At 42.6% G+C, this 20067-nt stretch overlaps 2 protein-coding genes across 5 annotated transcripts in view; both read right to left on the bottom strand.

Moving 5' to 3' along the window:
- The window catches only part of COL23A1 (collagen type XXIII alpha 1 chain), a 183828-nt gene extending 180439 nt beyond the window's left edge, over positions 1-3389 (bottom strand). The window contains 5 exon segments of the mRNA XM_033072850.2: positions 2465-2767; positions 2770-2887; positions 2889-2940; positions 2943-3081; positions 3366-3389. Of these exon segments, the coding sequence (XP_032928741.2) occupies positions 2465-2767; positions 2770-2887; positions 2889-2940; positions 2943-3081; positions 3366-3389 (636 nt within the window).
- A 2763-nt stretch (positions 3390-6152) lies between these two features.
- On the bottom strand, positions 6153-16589 carry CLK4 (CDC like kinase 4). 4 transcript variants are annotated; one of them, XM_033072840.1, is made up of 14 exons: positions 16465-16589; positions 14564-14623; positions 13805-13962; positions 12551-12776; positions 11290-11380; positions 10833-10899; positions 9472-9588; positions 9217-9383; positions 9017-9111; positions 8531-8660; positions 8146-8228; positions 7577-7656; positions 6590-6677; positions 6153-6507 (listed from the first exon to the last, which is right to left on the bottom strand). In XM_033072840.1, the coding sequence occupies exons 2-14, from the start codon at positions 14615-14617 to the stop codon at positions 6370-6372; spliced, it is 1494 nt and encodes a 497-aa protein (XP_032928731.1). In that variant the 5' UTR covers positions 14618-14623; positions 16465-16589; the 3' UTR covers positions 6153-6369. The 4 variants fall into 4 exon arrangements, with proteins under 4 accessions (XP_032928731.1, XP_032928732.1, XP_032928733.1 ...); XM_033072841.1 differs by having other exon boundaries at positions 16458-16589; XM_033072842.1 differs by lacking the exon at positions 14564-14623.
- Positions 16590-20067: the final 3478 nt, after the last annotated feature.

The following is a 20067-nucleotide window of genomic DNA, read 5'->3' on the forward strand; positions in this document are numbered from 1 at the left end:
ACATTTTTAGTTCAGCAGGCATCACTGGGAACAGCAGAGATCTGAATCCTGGAGCGAGTCCTCTGTTCTCCCATTGAATTGTTCTTGTCATGAAACTGATTAATCTGGACACTGCGGACAATAAATCCTTTGTGAACAAAACGGTCCAGCTTTGTTTACAACAACTGGATGTTTCTATAATCCTCCTGTTAATATTTTCCCTCCAGTGTGAAAACTGCACACTTGGAGTTGGTGCTTTTGACACAGAGCAAGTGGAGATGCTGCCGCGTCTGGACTGTGCTGTTGGCAATGTTTCAGAGGGTATCAAAGCAGTAGCCTGCAGCATGACCCGCTAATGGGGCAAGCCAAGGGAAGGGCAAGGTCCTGCCACAGTCAAATCAGCAATTTCGTCAGAGTTACATGGATGTCTGTCACAGAGCCAGAAACTAAATCCTGGTTGTCCAAATTGGCTTTTATTACCTTAACTACACACTTACCCATCCTTTATTATTTCCTATCCTCTCTTAGTTGCCAAACATTTAAACAGCACCAAAAAGAACAGAGCCAGGGTGTTGGTGTTGTGTTTGCTGCTCTCTATACACAGTTCTGCCATAAATTATGCCAGCAAACCCCTCGAATGGTACATGGAGTAAAGCTTTTTGGGTCGTGGTGGAGAACAAAGGATGCTGGGTCATACACAGAGAGTGTATGGAGCTTTGGTTTCGCTTCTGAAATACTGTGGTAAACTTCAAAGCAGGACCAACACAGAATTTAACAAAAAAAACTGACCCCAGGCATTGGTTGATGTTCATGACGATGGAAATACTCTCTCACTCTCCAGAAACTCTCAAGCACAGAAAGGGCAGGAATTGCTTGACAAGCGAGCGGTCTTATGTAACAGAGTTTGGGCAAGAAACACTCTCTGAAACTTTACCATAATGAGGTTCATTTTAAATTACCATTAATAGATAGTGCAATTACTGCTACGGACTCCGCAAATTTGTTGCTTGATTTAAAATTTGCTTTAGTATTGACAAAAGTTTGGTCATACTAAATGTTTCAACAAGCTCACTCTTCCATTAGAAACCCAATTATGTGGTTTTGCTGTATTTTCCCCTGTACAAACTCCATCTGAGCATTCCCAGTACAAAACAAGCTTTCCACACTTAACTAAATCTCAGCAAGAGGTTGCACATGATCTTAGGCAGTGCCACAGAAACCATTCCCATTGCTAAGCACATTTATTGGAGTAATTGGAACAGAACCACTGCCACGACCGGCAGGCTAATTCCTGACTGGAGAAAAAACATTAACTAGAGGCTGTGATTACGCCTCACAGGCACCCCCCCTGGTCTGGTATTCAGGGTTTTCACAAAAATATTTTAGCATTTCACTTTTATCGAGGCACATCAATGCAACCAAGTTTCCAGGCAAAACGACATGCTGTGGTGGTGCCAGCAGTACCTCGCCCTAGCTCCAACAGCAACACACAGCATGAGGAATTGCCCCCAGCACTGCCTCCATCCCTGCTCAAAGCCCCAGAGCTTTCACAGAGCTCCACATACAACTACATTTTTGCATGATTTAGGCTTCGTGGCTGTCATGATTTTAATGCATGTTTTGCACCCCAGTCAGGCCATTAATAAAATCCCAGTGTAAAATCTTCCCCAGATGTCAGGACTGATCACTCAGGGGTGCCCTTCAGCAGCCTCACAAGCCGTGTTGAATCTTGCTGAACTTTATGAACTACTGTTTATACAAATCCAGCAAACCAACACTGGGATCTTCAAGCATTTCCTGAGTGATGGAGCCCTTCACGTCCCCCTTGCCTGTAAAAAGCCCCAAACCTAAACACCAGAATCGGGAAAAAGATAACCCTGGGATAAAGTGCAGCTTCTCCCAGAGATTTGGTTTCGTTAGGCACCGAGCAGGGCATCAGCGTGGATAACAGTTCTCCAAGGAGGGGAAATTGTTCAGCACAGAAATATTTATTGAATAATTTCAGAAAACCCCAGGACTGAAAGTGAAGTAACTAGCGACGGGTATCCTCTGCCTGCCATAAATCAGTTCTGCACTGCCAGACCACAATACTCTGTGACAGACAGAACAGATAGCGGGGATCATGTTCATAATTTCTAACAAGGAAATTATGGTCCATTAAATCCCAAGATAAATAGTTAAACTACTCGAATTACCTGTGTCAGTGAATAAAATAAGGGGGAAAGTCGCATGTCCTCTAACCTTCGACTGCCGGCCCTTCACCTGGGGCATTTTCTCTTCTAAACACGGTGGGCTCTGCCACGCCTCGCCCTACGCCTGATTCATGGAAACGGCAGCAAAAAGCGGAAAGTTTGGTAAAAGGAAGGAAGTTTTTTCAGAGGGGAGGAGAAGCCGGTGACACACGGAGCGAACCCCGCGGCGGAGCGGGGCCGGAGCGCGTTCCCCGAGCCCGTCGCGGCTCCTGCCCGCGCCGCCCCTCACTCACCTCGCGGAACAGCTGCTCCACGCGGGGCTGCAGCGCGTCCAGCAGCGGCCCGTGCCCGGCGGCGCCCCGCTCCTCCAGCGCGGCCAGCCGGCCCTGCAGCTCCGCCGTCTTGGCGCCCAGCAGCAGGCACACGGCCACGGCGGTGAGCGAGAGCAGCAGGCACAGCGCGGAGGTGGCGGTGCCCGCCGCGCCGGCGGCGCCGCTGCCGCTGCCCGCGCTCATCGCGCCGCGCTCCGCGCCGCTGCGCGGGGTCCCGCTCGGCTGCCGCCCGCCTCCCGCCGCCGGCGCATCCAGCGCCGCCCCGTGCGCGCCGCGGGCGTGGGGCCGGAGCTGCGGAGCGGCCGCTCTCCTGCGCTCGCCCCGCCAGCCCGGGTCTTAAACGGAGGAAGCGGGGGGTGGCGGCTCCCCCGCCGCCTCCCCCCATGCTGGGGAAGGGGGGATGCTCCGAGCGCGGCCCGCCGCCCCCCATGGGGGATTACGCGGAGCAGATCCCACCCCCGCTGCCCGGCCCCCCGCGGGGACCGCTCCCCCCGGCCCCATCCCCATCCCCGCCCGCCGCGGACCCCGCGCCCCTTGGGGTCCGGCCGTGCTGCGCGGACGGGGCTCCGCGAGAGCCGCTGCGGAGCGCAGGGTGCTGGCCCCGCTCCGGTCCCGCTCCGGTGCCGGGAGCGGCGCTGCCCGCGGCGGGGGCGGCGGCGGGCGCGGGCCGGGCGCCCTCCAGCGGGCTCCCCCCGCCGCGAGAGCCAGGGCTGAGTCCGGCCCCGGCTCCCCTGGAGCGTCCGACCCGCGAGATGTGTCACCCGGCCGGGAGCTTTGCACCTTCACCCCAACAGCTCGTCTGCACCCCGATCTGTTTCAGAGAATAGACCGTACCTGGACCCCGCTCCACACTTTAACTCACTGTTATCTCCATGAAGTGCTCCATCCACTTTCACGAGCCTCTGAATGACAGAAAATTGCTCCAATAATTCTGTCGGGACTTTTCCTTGCTGTTACACAGAGCATTACAACTCTTACCTTACCTATAAAACATCCTCCTGCAAATTAATGCTTGTCGAGAGTATAAGCACAGGGTATACAGATTCCAGTGCACCCTTTGCCCCCTGGACACAGACACTAGCCTTTCGAGGAGTAATTCTCACTTCTAGACTAGATGATTGAAGCCTAGGACAGAGTTAGGAAATGCTACAATGTCAGTAACATTACCAATGTCAGCTTCCAATTAAGTTTGTTAATAAAACACACACACAAGGGGATAGACACAGGCTTCTTGTAGCTATTTCCAAAGCAGTTAAACCAGGCAAATCCATAGCAGTTGCTGACAACCTGTTCCTGCTCTCTTACATATCCTGAAGATAAAAAGAGAACTCCAGGTTTCTATGAGACCTTCCTTCTTACCTCCTTTCCCCCCTTTCCTTTGTATGAGCTTGCTAAGACTTTCCTTACAAGCTCTGTGGGAGCGGTAGAACACACACAGTGCCAGCATTTTGGTAGAGAGGGGTGGGTTCAAAGCATCTTGTCCTCGAGGCAGCCCTGATATCCAGACACTGAATGAACAAGCAGGACTGATCACTCCTGCAGCAGGAGATTTCCTGCCCCAGAAATCCAAACCCCTTTCCCATGCAGTTTAGCCCTGAGCTCAACTCTTCCCTCACTTTTGGATCAGCTTCCGACGCCCTAGCTCTCACACTCTGCACTGCAGTGAAGCCTGAGCTGTTCACTTTAAAAACAGCTTTATTCTGTCTTGTCCCTGATGTTGAGCAAAAAGTATTACTAGCTCATTATGGAAATGCACTGTTAGTCTGGGCTGCTGGCTCATCCAGCCACAGACCATATTTTGAAGGTACAGTAGCTGGAAATCTGAAGTGCAGAAATAGATGTGAACCCTTCTAATTATTTATTAGCTATAGCTTGATTCAAACATGCAAAGATTACAAACTTCAAGTATGAAGATTGCAGTGGGGGGGAGTGTTCACATAAAATCCATCCCCTACTAAAGACAGAAGCATCAAGAGTAGCCCTGCAGCAGCAGACCCACCCCAGGGGTGCTGCTCAGAGCTTCCCAGGGCCTGGGGCTCGTGTGCCTGCAAACCAACACTGGTGCAGATGCTGCAAGGCCTGCAAAAGCACTTGGCACCTTACTGCAGGTGTCACATTAATCCTGATAGTGCTTTTAAATTTACTGTAAGAAGGAAAGTCAATTTAAACATGGTTTTATAATAGGGCTAAGCTGTATCTCCTTTACCAAGCTCAACAAATTTCACTACCTACATCAAGAGCTAGAAGCACTGTAAGCAAGAGCACACCATCTTTCCCTAATTTTGATAGAACTGTTTTATGGTTACAGTTTTATTGTTATAGCAGCATATAAACTTTTCTGCCCCCATCTGCCTTTGATTTGCATTGCTTAGCTGATACACTCAGCCAAGTCCTTGCTTTGCCTCTGAAGCTGTGGGACAGAAAGTACTGTGGAGAGAAAAATTTACTCTTGTCCTGCTCAGCCCTACTGAGCTGACCTGCGTGGCACAGACTGTTACATTTTCTGTCAGGCCAAGCAGAAACAATGTCATCAACACCAACATCCAAGGAAAGGAGGCAGCTATGATGAGCTGTAATCAAGCCCAGGAGGTGGCACTGGTAACAGAAGATAAGCTTTCAAAGCCCAGCTCAATTCTAGCCCCAGCTCAGAGATATGCATGTCTGGAGCCTCTTGCAAATGAAGCCTCCTCAACATCAGTTTGAAGTCTTACAGTGCATCAGGACTAACTCAGCACGCACAAAACCTGAAGTCAGGCTCCTGTGGAGCTGAAACAATTGAGTTTCCTTCCTTTACTGCTGGTGCAGTAAAGTCAAGATTAAAATAGCCAAAACTTACTTATTACAGTCAGAATGAACTTTTCCATGGAAGGTTCCCTTCCTACTGCTCAGTAAGCCACCCATATACAGTGTCAAATGGATTAAAAGAGTTGGAGTAAAAACCATCAACTTAGAGACATGGAAACCCCAAAACTACGGAAGTACATTAATGAGTCTTGGAAAGTTGCACCATTTTCTTCTCAATCCAGTACCAGAGTTCAGGAATCACAACTGAGAACCCAGCCACCTCCATCCTGCACAGTCTCAATGCCAGCATTTCTCAGCTCCCAAGTAACTTCATTTACCAGTAACTACAAATAAAGCTCTCCAGAAATACACATTGAAGGTTTCAGAACGATCTCAAGAGATTAAATATGCCACAATTCTGTGGCAGGCTGTATTTCTCCGCAGCTGTACAATCTTTCTAAAGACTTACCACAAAAATGTTCATCTTTAATGATTGGAAACAATATTGAAAATAGGAAATGTTACCTTGCAGACCTTAACTAGAAAGATTATGAATACTTTACACTGAAAGCATCAGACAGGTTTCCAAGAGCTAATTACCTGGCTAGGGAGCAATGCATTCTATTTAACAGTAAATCAGAGAAAAAAGGTGACCCACAAAAGCCTCCTACTTAGGATATACACTGTTTCCAACCACATTTCAAAATGCAATCCATCTGTTATACACAGCTTAACTAGGTGGATCTTCCCTTCATGACTTATAAAAGGAAGTTTTGGGGAATATTTCCTGAAGTCCTTCAACTAGCCCTGACCCACAGTCAGAGGATCCACTAGCATCATCTGTAAAAGGAGAGTGGTGCAGGCATTCAAAAATGAAAATTACTTTTATTTTTCACTTTGATACCCATAAGACTACAACTGCTCAACAAGGTAAACATAACAGTTATACAAAACATATGTAATTATTTACAGACTTAACTGTACAAAATAATTTAAAGCTTACAAAAGTTTCATGCAACCTCAGCTGACTGACTGACACAGTCTAGGAAATCTCCTTGAAGAAGCATAGAAGAGATATGAATTCATTTATTTAATGGATCAAAAAAAGGATGCTGCAAGGCTTCATCAAGAGTAATTCTTTTGGCTGGGTCATATTCCAGCATTCTGCGAACAAGGTCAAACAGACTTTGATGATCTGTGTCTTGGCAATGCATGAATTCCTGAAAGAAAAAAGCAGGAAGTATTTCAGAGAGAGCTTTGACAACTGCAGTCTAACAGAGCAATAAAAATGCTGTCTCCTACCTTCAGAGGCTTACAGCGTCTCCTGACATACCGGCCTGCAGAGCTGTGCTCATCCCAGTCCAACTGGTCATGGTGGAAATAATGTTTTCTGCAGGACAAGGGAAATAACAGTAAGTTGGTTCAGGGCACACAGCAAGCAGATGCTTTTCCAAGAAGTTTTAAAACGCCATTAAGTGTTCCTGCATGTATCTCTGCATTTGGGAGCCAACATTTATTCTAGTGCACATTAATTCACAGAGATCCACTGCTTTTTTATTACTGCTGCCACAACAATTAGAAAACCATAACTCTTCTTTTAGTACTACTTGAATCTGTTGCAATTGCTGCTTTCAAACTTCTTCCCATTTTTCAAAATGCAGCATAATCAACTGGACAACTGTAACAAATGATACATATTGCCCAACCCAGAATTACTGGAATTCTACTCTGAGTTACAGAACTATCTACATGAGCTGGAAAGAGGACAGCTTATGTAAGAAAGAAAACAGACCATCAAATCCCAGGACCTCTAAATTGTGGACATAGAGGGGTCAGGGGGGAGCCCTGTGCTGGCTGCTTCTCCTTGCCATGGAAGTGAGAAACTCCTGCTGAATGGAGTTATCCTTGAGGACAAGAGGAGGATCTGAAACACATGTCTGAGGGATACAGAGGGGCAGCAGAAGAGGATGACAGCTGTACTAGCAAGCAAGGATCCTCTTCTTCCTCGCAATAATTATTGCAATGACAACATGTTCTTTATTCTCGGAGTTGAAGGAAAAATTGTTCTGGTGACCACACCAAATTTAGCTTTAAAGATGTAGAAACTCAAGTTACAGTTCAAGAGGCTGACAATTCAAACTAAAAGGGGACTACTGTCAACTCCTTAATGTAATGAAAAGCCCACGAATCTCTGTTATCTGCAGCAATTCACAGCTTACAATGGCAGCTTTGCAACTTCTCTCGTAAGAGAAAATATTACCCAACTTACCACTTCCGTAACAAACATACCTGGATTTCTTGATCATGTGAGTGGGCAGAGGCCCCAGTATTCTTTCCATCATTGCCAGGTGTTCTTTACTATCATGAGTCTGTGTGGAAAAAGCAATGAAAGCACTTAGCCACTGAAATGAAAGCCTCTGAGCCACTTGGTAACAACACTCAAACTGCAAGCAAGATTTTGCCAGAGCACTGTCACAGTGTCTTTAAACACTGCCACCTTCAATTATTAAAAACAGATTATGCAATGCAGATTATACAACACTTTCCAAGTCAGGATGACCCTTGAACAACAGTTCATAAACCAAGTATTGTACAAGTGTTTTCTTGACTCAATTCCAGCAGTATCATGACAGTGTTCTTCACTCAAAATGCCAGAAAAGATCATCTTAGATACTCTGAAGGAGATATCAAAGATGAAACATTTTGCTGTATGGATGATTGTTTTCCAAATCTCATCTATACAATCCTTAAAAGCCCACGGGGTTATGTGTTTTACATCGTTAAGTAAGTGCATATCATTAAAAGATTAACATCAGTAGTCTGTAAAAAACACATTCTACTTAAGCTTCTGTACACACCTGAAACACTGTAAATCCCAGGTAGTACTCAATCAGAATACATCCAATACTCCACACATCACATGGCTGAGACCATCCCAGTGCTGCAAAATAAGCACAGCTTGTTTTACTTTTTAGAATATTCTCAAAATCTGTAACCCACAAAGCACATGCCCAGTTTCCACACATTTACTGATGCTCAACTTACCCCCCATACCCTCCTCAAACCCTGTTGTGTTTGTTTCTGGTTTTAGAGCATTTCTTTTACTGTTTACTCTCAATTTTACCACCACCTTCTAAGAAATGACTGACTACCAGAAACATGAACAACTACTCCGGTTTATGAAATAAAGACATCTGAAAGAACTGCAATGAATTTATAGAAGGTTTAAGAGTCTTTACTGACCTAAAATAACCTCAGGAGCTCTGTAATGTCTTGTAGACACTAATGTGCTATGATGCTCATCATCAAAAGTTGCACTTCCAAAATCAACAACTTTGATGTCTGTGTTTTTTAAAGTGCGCTCATCTCGTTTCTGCAAGAAATCAAAATGTTGTTAATAACTTTATAAAAAACATGCTTAGGCAAAAGGCACTATCACATTATCTTCAGCTAGCATGACATGTGTAACAAAACACTTCCTCCAAATACTTTAATTCCTGTGCAGCTCAGTGCTCCAAAAATGAAGAGCAGGTAACAAAGTGATGCAATCTCAGTACCTAAAACAGCTGAGTAAAGACCATTTGCAGTAAACATTCTTTCCCTCTTTTGTTAACCTTAAGTTAACTTTAACTTCAGTTACTTGTTATCTGTCTTTTTTTTTAAAAGAGAAGTTCCAATGAAGACAGAAGCAGTGTAATTCAAGTCAGGAGAAACAAAGAACAAGCTTACCATTTTGGCATTGTACTTCACTATGTAATCAGATTCCACAAACAAGATATTTTCAGGCTTTAAATCTGTGTGAGTTAGTTTATTATGGTGCAGAACTACAAGGAAAAAGAGAACAGTATTTCATAATTTACACATTAAATTCCAAAAGCAGAAATCAAAACACATCCATATATTTGAAAGGAGTACTGAAATTTACTTACAGTTTATAGACTGGCAAATTTGATAGGCCATATTCCTAATGTCATTAATATGAAATGGTAGAAAGCTGTTTTCCTTAATAAAGTCATAAGTACTGAGCCCCAGTAGCTCAAACACAATGCAGACATGGCCATGGTGATCAAACCACTCCAGCATCTGGACACAGCGGCTTAAAAGAGAAAAAAAAAATTAAAATCTATTGAAAAAATACTTTCCTCAAATCCTTGGTATGCTGACTACTCAAATTTCATACTTACAAATTGCTGCTTGGATCCATGTTGTTCAAGTGCTCCAACACCTGTATTTCTGAGCGGGCTGCCTCCCGGTAGCGACCAACATTTTTCACTATTTTAACTGCCACATGCATTCCTCTCCTTGAAAAGAAAGTAAAGCATGTCAAACTGGATCAATTGTTGTTAAATACCCACAACCCCAAAGCAGCTTGATTTTAATAAAAGGAACACAGGAAGATTAAAGGTCATGGAGAATTATGAGTTGGATTAGGGGAATCTGATTTAAGCATGCTGCACTCAACTGGAACAGTTTTTATTAAAAAAAAAAGTAAACCTGATCTTTTCTTTCCCAAGTACTTATAGTGTATGCTTTATTAATTACTTCTCAGTGCTATTATCTCATCCAAACTAGAATAAACATTGGGAATCTGCCAGCAGAATGATTAAAAAATTAGCAAAGTTCTCATCTGAACAAAAATACTACAAAAATGTGATGGGTTTTTTTTTCTGGCAACTGGCACAACTTGTCCTGGCTCTTTTCCAGTGCTCTTACAGAATTAGGGGAATTGAGTAATTTCTGAAGTTTGGATTGTGAGCTTTTTATACCAGTGAAAACTGCCCTGCACTGAATGTCTGCATGCATTCAGACTGCAAGGCTGTTCCTTCAATGGATCACAGATACAGCTCCTTCTGTCCCATTAGCTCTCCATTTTGTCTCTGTAGATCTCCTTCAACTCTAACAGAATTCAATTTCAATTCAGAACCCTCTGCCCTCACAACACAAACTCCAGAACTGACTTAACTTATGAAATGACAGAACAAACAAACCAAAGGTAGAGGAAAAGGTACTAAAACCATGTCATAGAACTGCTGATATAAAACATACAGTCAAAATAGTCTGAGTTCTAACTGTTAAAACATACAGAATTAATGGAAATGTAGCTAAGTTTCTTCTCCTTCACCAGACATGCCATCACATGGAAGCAATCATTCCATTAAAAAAAATACTGGATACTAGGTTACTGTTGATTAAAAAAAACTTTAAAGGATAATTTTGATTGTGAAAACTGAGGAAAGCAATTTACAGCTTAAGCAATTCCAAGCAATTGCTTTCCAGAAACTGCTTCCACCAAGAACCAAAACTACTTTCTCAGTATCTCACTGCACCATCTTTAAGTCTCCCAACCTAATTCTGCACTCTTTAGCTGCTCTCACATTCTCCAGTTACAGCAACAGCACTTAATAAAAACAGAAAAATGAAACAGTCCTCAATCATTAAAAAGGGTATTTGGATTGCAACTTTCTCTTAAATGTCCTTGAACTCTAATTTCTGATCTAAGTATCTTTTATCATGAGATCCACTGATGAAGAAACCCAGCACTTACATATCATGATCTATGCACTCCACTACTTTTCCAAAAGCTCCTTCTCCCAAAGTTGCAACAATTTCATCTAAAAAGAACAAAGATAAGTTAGAATTATACAACTACTTAAAGGAGAATGAACATATTAATGTAGACTTAAAAATGTGCCATTACAAAAGCATAATTACTTTAAATTTCAGCATCAGAATGCATTATTTTATTGGACAGGAGTAATGAAAACAGTTAGCCAAAAAACTATCTCTTGTTCTAATCTCAAGTTCATTTACTAATTGGAACTTTTTGACCACAGTATTTAAGTTCTACAGAAAAGAAGATATGCAAAAAAACAAAAAAGCACAAAAAAAAACAGAACAAAAAGAGCAATGAGATTTCCTTAGCCCCCCTCCTCTGAGATATACTATTCTAAACAGATTTTTTTCTGAAAAGTTTTTTAAAAGTGTTGAAAAATGTTCTATACATCTTGCTCTTAGAACGTCTCCACTTTCACAGATCAGGTGACCCTCCTCATCATCCTCTACACTCCTGGATCTTTTCCTTCGGTGACTCTTCTGGAAACGGCACCAAGATCGTCCAGCCAATCAATATATCAGAGTGAATTCAGGGCAGAATACGCAATTCATTCAGCGGGGAGATATTCAGGCATTCAGTTACACACCAGGCCACGAACAGTTGGCAGGAGCAATTTCAAATTCAGTCCCCAGAAATTCACAGGGCACAGTTTATGTTACAGAAGAAAAACATGGCAAGGAACAGATTTTCAGATAAATACTTAAAGTGATACAAGCAACAGAAAAAAAAAACAACACAATTTTGTCTCTCAAACAGTGGCTTAATTGAAGACAGATTAAGACTGCAACACTGCTATTTCTAATACTTTGCTAGGAAATAGCAAAAGCCAGTACTTATTTACATACCTAAGCTCTCAGTCAGGTGAAATGTTTCTATTCTTAAAACATCCACTCATGTAAACAATTTTATTTCCCCCATATTTAGAGAGGGGAGAAAAATTACTTGGAAGTCCTTAATTTGCACTATATAATCTAGTGCACCCTGGTGTTCTACTGAAGAAGAGTGGTATAAAACACCTGGAGCTGTAGATGCATCAGTGGGCATCACAACAATCATGAGAAATTCACAGAGCACACCTTCAAAGAAGGCAAGCAGCTAACTTATCCCATCTCACTGAGACATTAGGTGCCATTGGCTGGGCACAGAGCTTATCAAAGCTTTCTAGAATTAGGTGTAGAATTGTTCACATCAATTTACCAGAGATGCACACTCATACTTTTCAATTCATGTTAAAAAGCAAGTCATCTTAAATACTTTAAGCAATAGGGTGGATAGCATCTCAATCTACCTGAAAAAACACAGCTCACTATGCTGCAAACCTAAATGACAACTGTACTTCAGAACAGGACAGCTACCTGTCTTCAATTTCAAGACATTTTCAGATCAATCCCAGTGGTTTTGGCTACCAACCACCTACATTCCCAGTGTACAACTAGTACTGATGATCCCACCCCCCCACCCAACAGTGATCCAAGAATCTCAACTAACAACATATTTACATGCTCCACAAACAAACTCAAATAAACACAAATCCTTTTTCAATAATGTATTTCTTAAAGTACCGTGGATCAGGAATTGCAGCTCTAGCACTCATTTAAGAAGTCTATTACCACTAATTCATTAATAATAAAGTTAAAAATTACTCATACCGAATGCGATTGGTGACTGGAGCAATGATGTCTCTTATGCTTCCTTTTATGACTACTTTTCCTGCTCCGACCAGAGGATTTGCTATAGTGGTGATGGTGACTCTTTTCATAGTCTCTGTGATAATGCCTGTGGTCATACACTTCACAGAAGTCATTTCTGTACTCCTCAACATATCTCCGGTCATGATGGTCTCTTTCATTTATGGCTCTATCGTCCAAATAATGACTGAAAATATATTTTAAGTGAATGTTCTCCACTTCAAAAACTTGAGGTTCCAACAAGATAAGTGACCTGAGCTGAGTTACACAGTATCTGTCTGTACAGCAGAAATGCTTTTAATTGAATCCCTCCCCAGAAATAGTGGAGCTTTTGATATTACTTTATTAGGAATTTAACAACATTGTCAGTCTCAAATACATGGCAGCCATCCACAGGAACAATGTATGATCTGTCCACAGATTGCATAGTAAGAAACTCAGACTAATAGGAGAAACACTTCCTAAAATATACTGAGCAACTCCATTACAACATTAAAAATCACACAATAAACCACTTTCAATACAGAAATCATCCCTCCTATGCTTTCAAAGCTCCAGGCATAAAATAAAACCTAGAGACTGAGAGAAATAGCATCGTTCTAAGTGCTCTGCTACCAACATTAAAAGAGATTATCTGGAACAAAGATCTTTTGCACAGAAAACAGACCATTAAGAAAGCTGCTGAGGCACAGAGTTCTCTTACTGCTGTATGCCTACTCCTTCCAGCATTTTAATAAGCATGAGTATGAGCTTTTAAAAGAATTCCACTGGATCTTCTCAAGGAAAAAAAAACCCAAAACAAAAAAGAAAAATACATCTTTCCAGTAAAAGCAATGTGGGAGAAAACACAAATAATTTCCAGCTTAATAAGAGAAATTCATACTTACCATTGCATTAAATAATTAAACAAACCTTCTCCTTTTGTTCACGTTAAATTAAAAGGCATCCTTTTCACTTGAAATTTAATAGTGATTGTATTCAATACCGATGTTTAACTGACACCACTGAGACAAACTAGTAACATTTACTTGCTTTTATTCAAGAATTTCTATTTAATGGTTCAGGTGCTGTGTTAACAACTCATCAGGCTCGTCTTAAGTGAGCCAAACCATAAGGAACTGACAACTCTGGGCATTCAAAAACTCCTACTCTGAAAACACATTTACTTTAGACATGGTAAGAAACATTTGCACTACTCAGTTTAGAGTCTTATACCTTTCTGAAATGCGACTGGGTTTATAGTGCTTGCTCTCTTGGCCGCTGCTGTGGGACCTCTTTCTGCGTTTGCGGCTGCTACTGTGCTTCCTCTGATCCCAGCTCCTCCTGTCGTCCCACTCAGGACAATGAGATTGCTTTGAATGCCTCATCTCCCACTGGAAAATACAATAATAATATTTTTAATAATCAACAAACACACATGGATGTGCAAGTCAACAATGGTAGCTTGATCAAGTAGAACAGAACTAAAAGCAGCCATTTTTCCTCAGCTCCCTCCCCTCATTATTTCGGTTTGGCAAGCAGACACAGCTCCCTGATCCCAACACGCTGTTATGAAACACAAATCAAGATTATATAGGCCAACTCATCTTCATTTAATAGCTTCAAACATGTCATTAAAGCCTGTTTTAAATAAACTCTCAAGTGACTAAACACAATAGTATCCCTAAAGAGCCTCCTCACGGAAGAAACCTTCCTCTCCAAACATCCTCTAACAGGAAAACCTGGATTTAGTTCTACTGTACTGTAAAGTTACTACATGAAAATCAAGTATGCACAATCAATCCAAAAACTTCTCTCACTAAACTATTTACAGACCACCAGGAAACAGTCACTTTCAGCAAAAACCATTGTGAGCTGTGATGGATTAACACAACTTTGGAGCAGGTGGAGCCAAGTCACAACTTTTGCACCCTATTAGCATGCAGGACTGTGGGCGTTCTACAGTTCAGCTGATTTGCCAAAGACAAAACCCACCAGCTCCTGTTGCTGGATGCTAGGTGCAGGAATTCTTTGTTCAAACAGGTACATGCACAACTGAAAAAAAAACAAAAAGGCAAAGTAAAACACAGCTGCACAATTAAAGAGCGTAACAAAACCAACTGTTGTTTGTTTATTCATCTGGAGCAGGAGTTTTTTGAAAGTAAGAATAACCTATTTCTATTCCAGTATATTCCAAAGAATTAATTTATACATGATAATAAAAAGATTTTGCAGTAAGCAGTGACAGTGAAAACAGTAGTTTAAAGACAATAACAGCAATAGAGTAGAAGAATCACGACTGTAAATCATGTGTAAATTGTGCAAATCCGTGTAAATTTACAGAGAACAATGCCTCTATACAAAGAGAAGGCATTAAGATGGAAACTCCTAGAACATGCAGGCCTATTCTGAAAAGAGGTTTTTTTTGGTACTTTCAGAAAATCTGTTAAAGGCTGGTATTAAAAAAAACCTAAAAAAACTACAGGCATTTGGAACAAAGTTTTTTAAATCAGAAACGTATTAACAAACTGTGTGAAGTGCCTTATATACATTTTGGGTGCCATGATTCACAAAATCTTACTCACTTGCGAGATTCTAATAAAAAAGAAATCTACTAATGTAGCAAACGACAAACAGAAACACCTGAAAAAATTAAAACCGACTTGGTGTTTCATTTACTTACTTTAAATTCCTCTCTTCTTACACAGCTCCAAAGCCCTTTTCCTCTATTTTCACCTTACATAACTTAGGTTGTGAATCACACTCAGGTTTCAGTTACTCTTGAGGTGCAGAGCTGCACTCAGTTATAGGTCAACTGAAAATTCTACTTATGGTTGCTTGGATTTTTTTTCTTTTCCTTCTTGGCAGAAGGCAGGCTGCACTAAGGCTCTGTAACGAACAACTATCTAAATAAAATCACTATTAAACTGTCCTGCACAGTAGGGCTTGGGGACAAGAAGGATGGCCGACACAGGAAACTGCAGAAAATGCTTTGTTGAAGACTAACTGCTATTTAACTACAATCAAATGCACACAGCATTAGTGAAATTAAGATAAAAAAATACAAATTCTGTCCTTAAAGGAGCCAGTAAATTTAAATGAGGAGGAAATGGCCAGAATCGGTCAGAGTCCATTTTAAGGTAGAAGCCACCCTGAAGTTTTTGACTAGTGTGCTCTATCTGATTTTATGCGCCGAAGAACTTCACTTATGTAATACTGACAGCTGCCACGAACATATGCATTCCTGTAGCATGTGGAACTAATCCATAGCACAGGCAGCTTTCACTCCCACATTTTGCCATAAGGTTCCTCAAGCAGGAGCCATTCCCCTTTGAACAGATCCATACACATAAGGGCCGCGAAAGCCCTGCCGTAAAGCTGCCTACACAGCAATTTCTTAATGCCTCTCCCCAAAATCTTGGCAGGCAGAGGAGGTCAAAGGCTTATTCCTTTGCGATGGCCAAAGTCCGTCACCGCAGATGCTGGAGGTGACCCCAGCCACCCCAAGGCAGGGGCACCGAGCCCATTTGCACGCCACGTTCCCCCGGGAGGCTCCGGGCCCGGCGGGGAGGAAGGGCCGGTCCCGCCGCCACCTGGGCGGGCGCCAGGCACGGCCGGGCCGGGCGAGCCCAGCTCCGCCCGCCCCAGCCCTCCGCACCTCCGCAGAGACCCCGACAGAGATCCTGTGCCGAGAATCCTCCTCCCCACCAACACCTCCTGAAGGAGCGCTTGGTGCACTCCGCGGCGCGGAGACAACGCAAGCACTCTCCCACCCCACCCCCCGCCCTGCGTCCCCTCCATTTTCCCGCTGCTTCGTCCCCCCTGGAAACAAAAAGGGGTGAGGAAAAAAAGCGAAGATGAAAGGAGAACGAAGAAAGGCCGCCCTCACCACTTACAGCTGGAACAGAAAGCAAGCGAGCTCCGTGTCCGCCCTGCGCGCACAGACAAAATGGCGGCTGCGAGCACGGAGAAGCTCCTTCCTCCTTCTCCCTCGTTCTCGCGGCGTCTGTGCGCCGTGACGTCAGACGCACGGCGTAAGGGCCGGCCGGGCGGGAGAGCCGAGCCGAGGCCCCGCCCCCACGGCCCGCCCCTGAGGCGGTGCTGCCGCCATGACGGCTGCTCTGAGGGAGGCGGGTGGTGTTTGTGCTGTGCTGTCCCATCCTAGCCTGTCCCAGCCCGTACGCTGGGCATCAACTTTACCCAAATCTTAATGGCTCTATAAGCCAACCTCGTGAGGAGTTCAAGCACTGAGGGCGAGTTCAAAGGCCAATCCAGAGCTGAGGGCCTGCCCTCCTCTGGTGCCTCATCAAACGAGTGTAGCAATGCAGAAATCACCAATTATTCCTAACCGGCAACCAATTCCTTCTCATGAGCTCGCCAAACGCGGCGTTTAAGCAGTTTGGTGCGTGGGTTCATTACAACTGTGGCTCCAGGCTCAAAGTTCTCTCTGTGCGAGCCGTTCCTGTGTGATGCTCACGGTAAAAAACCCAATAAAATATATTGTCTGCTGTCCGCCGTTTGCGTGGGTTGCTGTGCGTTTCCTGCCTCTCTCCGGAGCACGGGTGGGGTGGCGGATCCCGCTGAGTCAGGTCCTGGCAGGGTAAAACCCGCTGTCCCAGGGGAAACTCGGTATCACCGACTCCTCCTGCCCTCATCCAGGCAGAATTTAATAAACCCAAAGAGATTGTTAGGAGGTAAAGAAAAAGCAAACCTCAAAATAAGGAAAAGTTGAACTGAAATGCAAGCTTGCGATTTCTTTCATCTGGGGAAAATCACAATGTCTGAAGGTTAATGGGTAAATTGAAAAATCCCTGAACTCGGTGACTCTTTCCCAGAATAATTTTAGCAAGTGTTACCTCTAATACAGCAAGGTTTTGCAGCTGAAACAAAGTCCAGACTAGCTAAGGTGTAATGTACTTTAATGAGTGCTGTTGTCTTTTTAATGTCTGTCCTCAATAATATTAGTAAATTATTGTAAAATGACAGCATACTTTTGCATTTGTGGTTTTAAAATCTTCATTAAAATTCACTTGCCAACAAGATAACCATTTAAACCTGGTTTGCACTAGAGTGGAAATCCTGCTCCTCTTCTTTTTTTTTTTTTTTAAATTTTTTTTTTGTTTGGGGGTTTTTTTTTGTTTGTTTGTTTGGTTTTTTTTTAAGAACAGAAACTAAGTTACAGAGTATTTACATCTGTTTGTTGCCCCCTGTATTTTTAAAAATCTTTTAACTTCATAATTCATATATTGTGTACCGAATCTGGTAATGCCAAATATGGCTTTGGTGCCATTGCTTCACTGTTTCTCATTTAGCACCTAAATGATTGGTTATTATTTATAAAAAACTAGTAATATCTGCCAAGCATTGAGTTTTCCCAACATCCACTGATACTGAGGAATTTTTTCAGACTGCAAGCAGCAGAAAAAAGAAGCATAAAATTAAGTTTGCAGAGAGTGAACGTGCCCCTGTTAAGAGGCAGAAAATATCCATGTACTGATATTAGCCAACTGTATCACATAATTACAATTTTTCTCTAATTTCTTAATCCAAGGGATGTGTCTAGGAAGACCACCTGGATTTTATGGGAAGTTTCTTGCTGAAGGCTGATGACAAACCAGTGGCTGGTATTCCTGGCAGGGCAGAGATGATGGCATGTGACAGGATCACTGTCTGCCTTTCTTGCCTTGCTGCCTCTTCTAAGTTTTTACTGGGTTTTAGCTTTGCTAATTTGCTCTCCCCTAATAAATGGATGACAGGGCCTCTAACAGGGTATAGCAGTTCAGGGACAATTTTGGGAAATTTGAGAAAAAAGGAAATTAATGCAGAAGAGACTCAGAACTGACTACCTTTGGAAGCAGGAAAATTTTAGGTTCCAGGATATTTTGTTTCTCTCCTGTTAGGAATAAGGATCTTCAGCCTAGAATAGAAAAGGTAGAAATAACTAGAGTACATTGTGAAAATAGAATGAATGGGAGCTGTAAAAAATTACTGATTACAGTCAAAGACTTTCAGCTGACAGCTGAAGGAGGAATAAATCTATCAGAGGATATTAATTGGACCTTTTTGAGGAAGAAAAGCAGTGTATAAAGGTTGAACCACCTTCATATCAAATATACAAAAAGAAATTTCCCTCTGAAGCACAAGCCTTACAATGGATTTTATAGAACATCTCTATTTTATAGAATATTTTATTTTATAGGTTCTCTAGACAGCAGATTGCAAAGCAGTTTCAGCTTCTGCTCTGTGTGCTGAACAAAGCGCTTTCAAAACCACCCCTACAGACATTCAAAAGAAAAGCAGAATTGGAAGAAGTTCATTTTCCTTCCTGTTCAGGAGGTGGCAGTGGAGACACAGCAGTGGAGGAATGTTGGCTGGAATTTAGGTGGTGTCTCAGAGAGGGATAAAGTCAGGAGAAATTTGCTGGCCATGACCAGGCTGTGCAGCACAAAGTCACAGTCCCTCTAGAAATGGCCATTTCAAAGTCAGAAATGAGCTGAACAACACTGATGAATCAAAACTTTATAAAACTCAGGAAATTCATGTGAGTGTAGTTACAGCTACTTCTGCTGTCAGCCCTTATGGTATTTACTTTTGTTTATGTGAGAGATATCCTTCTTTAATTAGACTTGCAGTGCCAAATGCATGCACAGCTTGTGGAGTGAGCAACACACAATGCAACTATGGTTTAGATTGCTTTGTACAGCAGAGTACATAACAATTCAGTGCTACTGTGCTGCTGGGACACATTCCTGAGTGTATGAAAAGATACATTCAAACCATTTGCTTTAAAATGCACTTTTTAAGGTCCCTCTTTCAAATACCTTACCACAGGAGGTGATCCATCCTCACAAGAGATCTTCAGGAGATACAGGTCTTATCTGGTTTTCTCATTATTTGGACACAAAATTTAAAGCAAGGTTTGTCTGCCTTGCCCAAAGGCTCTGAAACACTCCAAGGCAGAGCCAAGAATTCCTGGCTTTCAGTACTTCCAGTGCTGTGCTTGCTTTCTTTTAATTACAGATGTATTGGTTTTGTTTTTCCTCCCTCCGATTAGTGTCAGAGGGTGGCTGATTAGCAGTTGTGCTTTGCCTTTAGTTGTTTATGGATTTCTACAGTTCCCTGGTTTGATTTTGATACTGTCAGGGAGATTTTCTTAGGTTCCCTCGACTGTGTGGGAGCAGCTGTATCTTTGCTTGGGTGCTCAGGGACAGAGTAATGACAACACTATCTCTTTATAAGGGACTGAACTGATGGAAAAATCACCACAAGAATTTCTAAGAGATATCAGGCAAAATATATTATTCATTTCACAAATCACTGTAACTACTGATCAAGGGAGCCAGTGTCCCAGATTGCTGTGCATATGTAAATTCAAAGAGATAATAGGAGCTTGGATGTGTGGATCAACAGAAAGGCAAAGTGAGAACCCACTGACAGTTGTATTTCCATTCCATGAGAGTTTACTTTTATAAAGGAAAATTTTATTTAAAAAAAAAAAA

The sequence above is a fragment of the Catharus ustulatus genome, chromosome 15, assembly GCF_009819885.2.
Source record: "Catharus ustulatus isolate bCatUst1 chromosome 15, bCatUst1.pri.v2, whole genome shotgun sequence".
Lineage (NCBI taxonomy): Eukaryota > Metazoa > Chordata > Aves > Passeriformes > Turdidae > Catharus > Catharus ustulatus.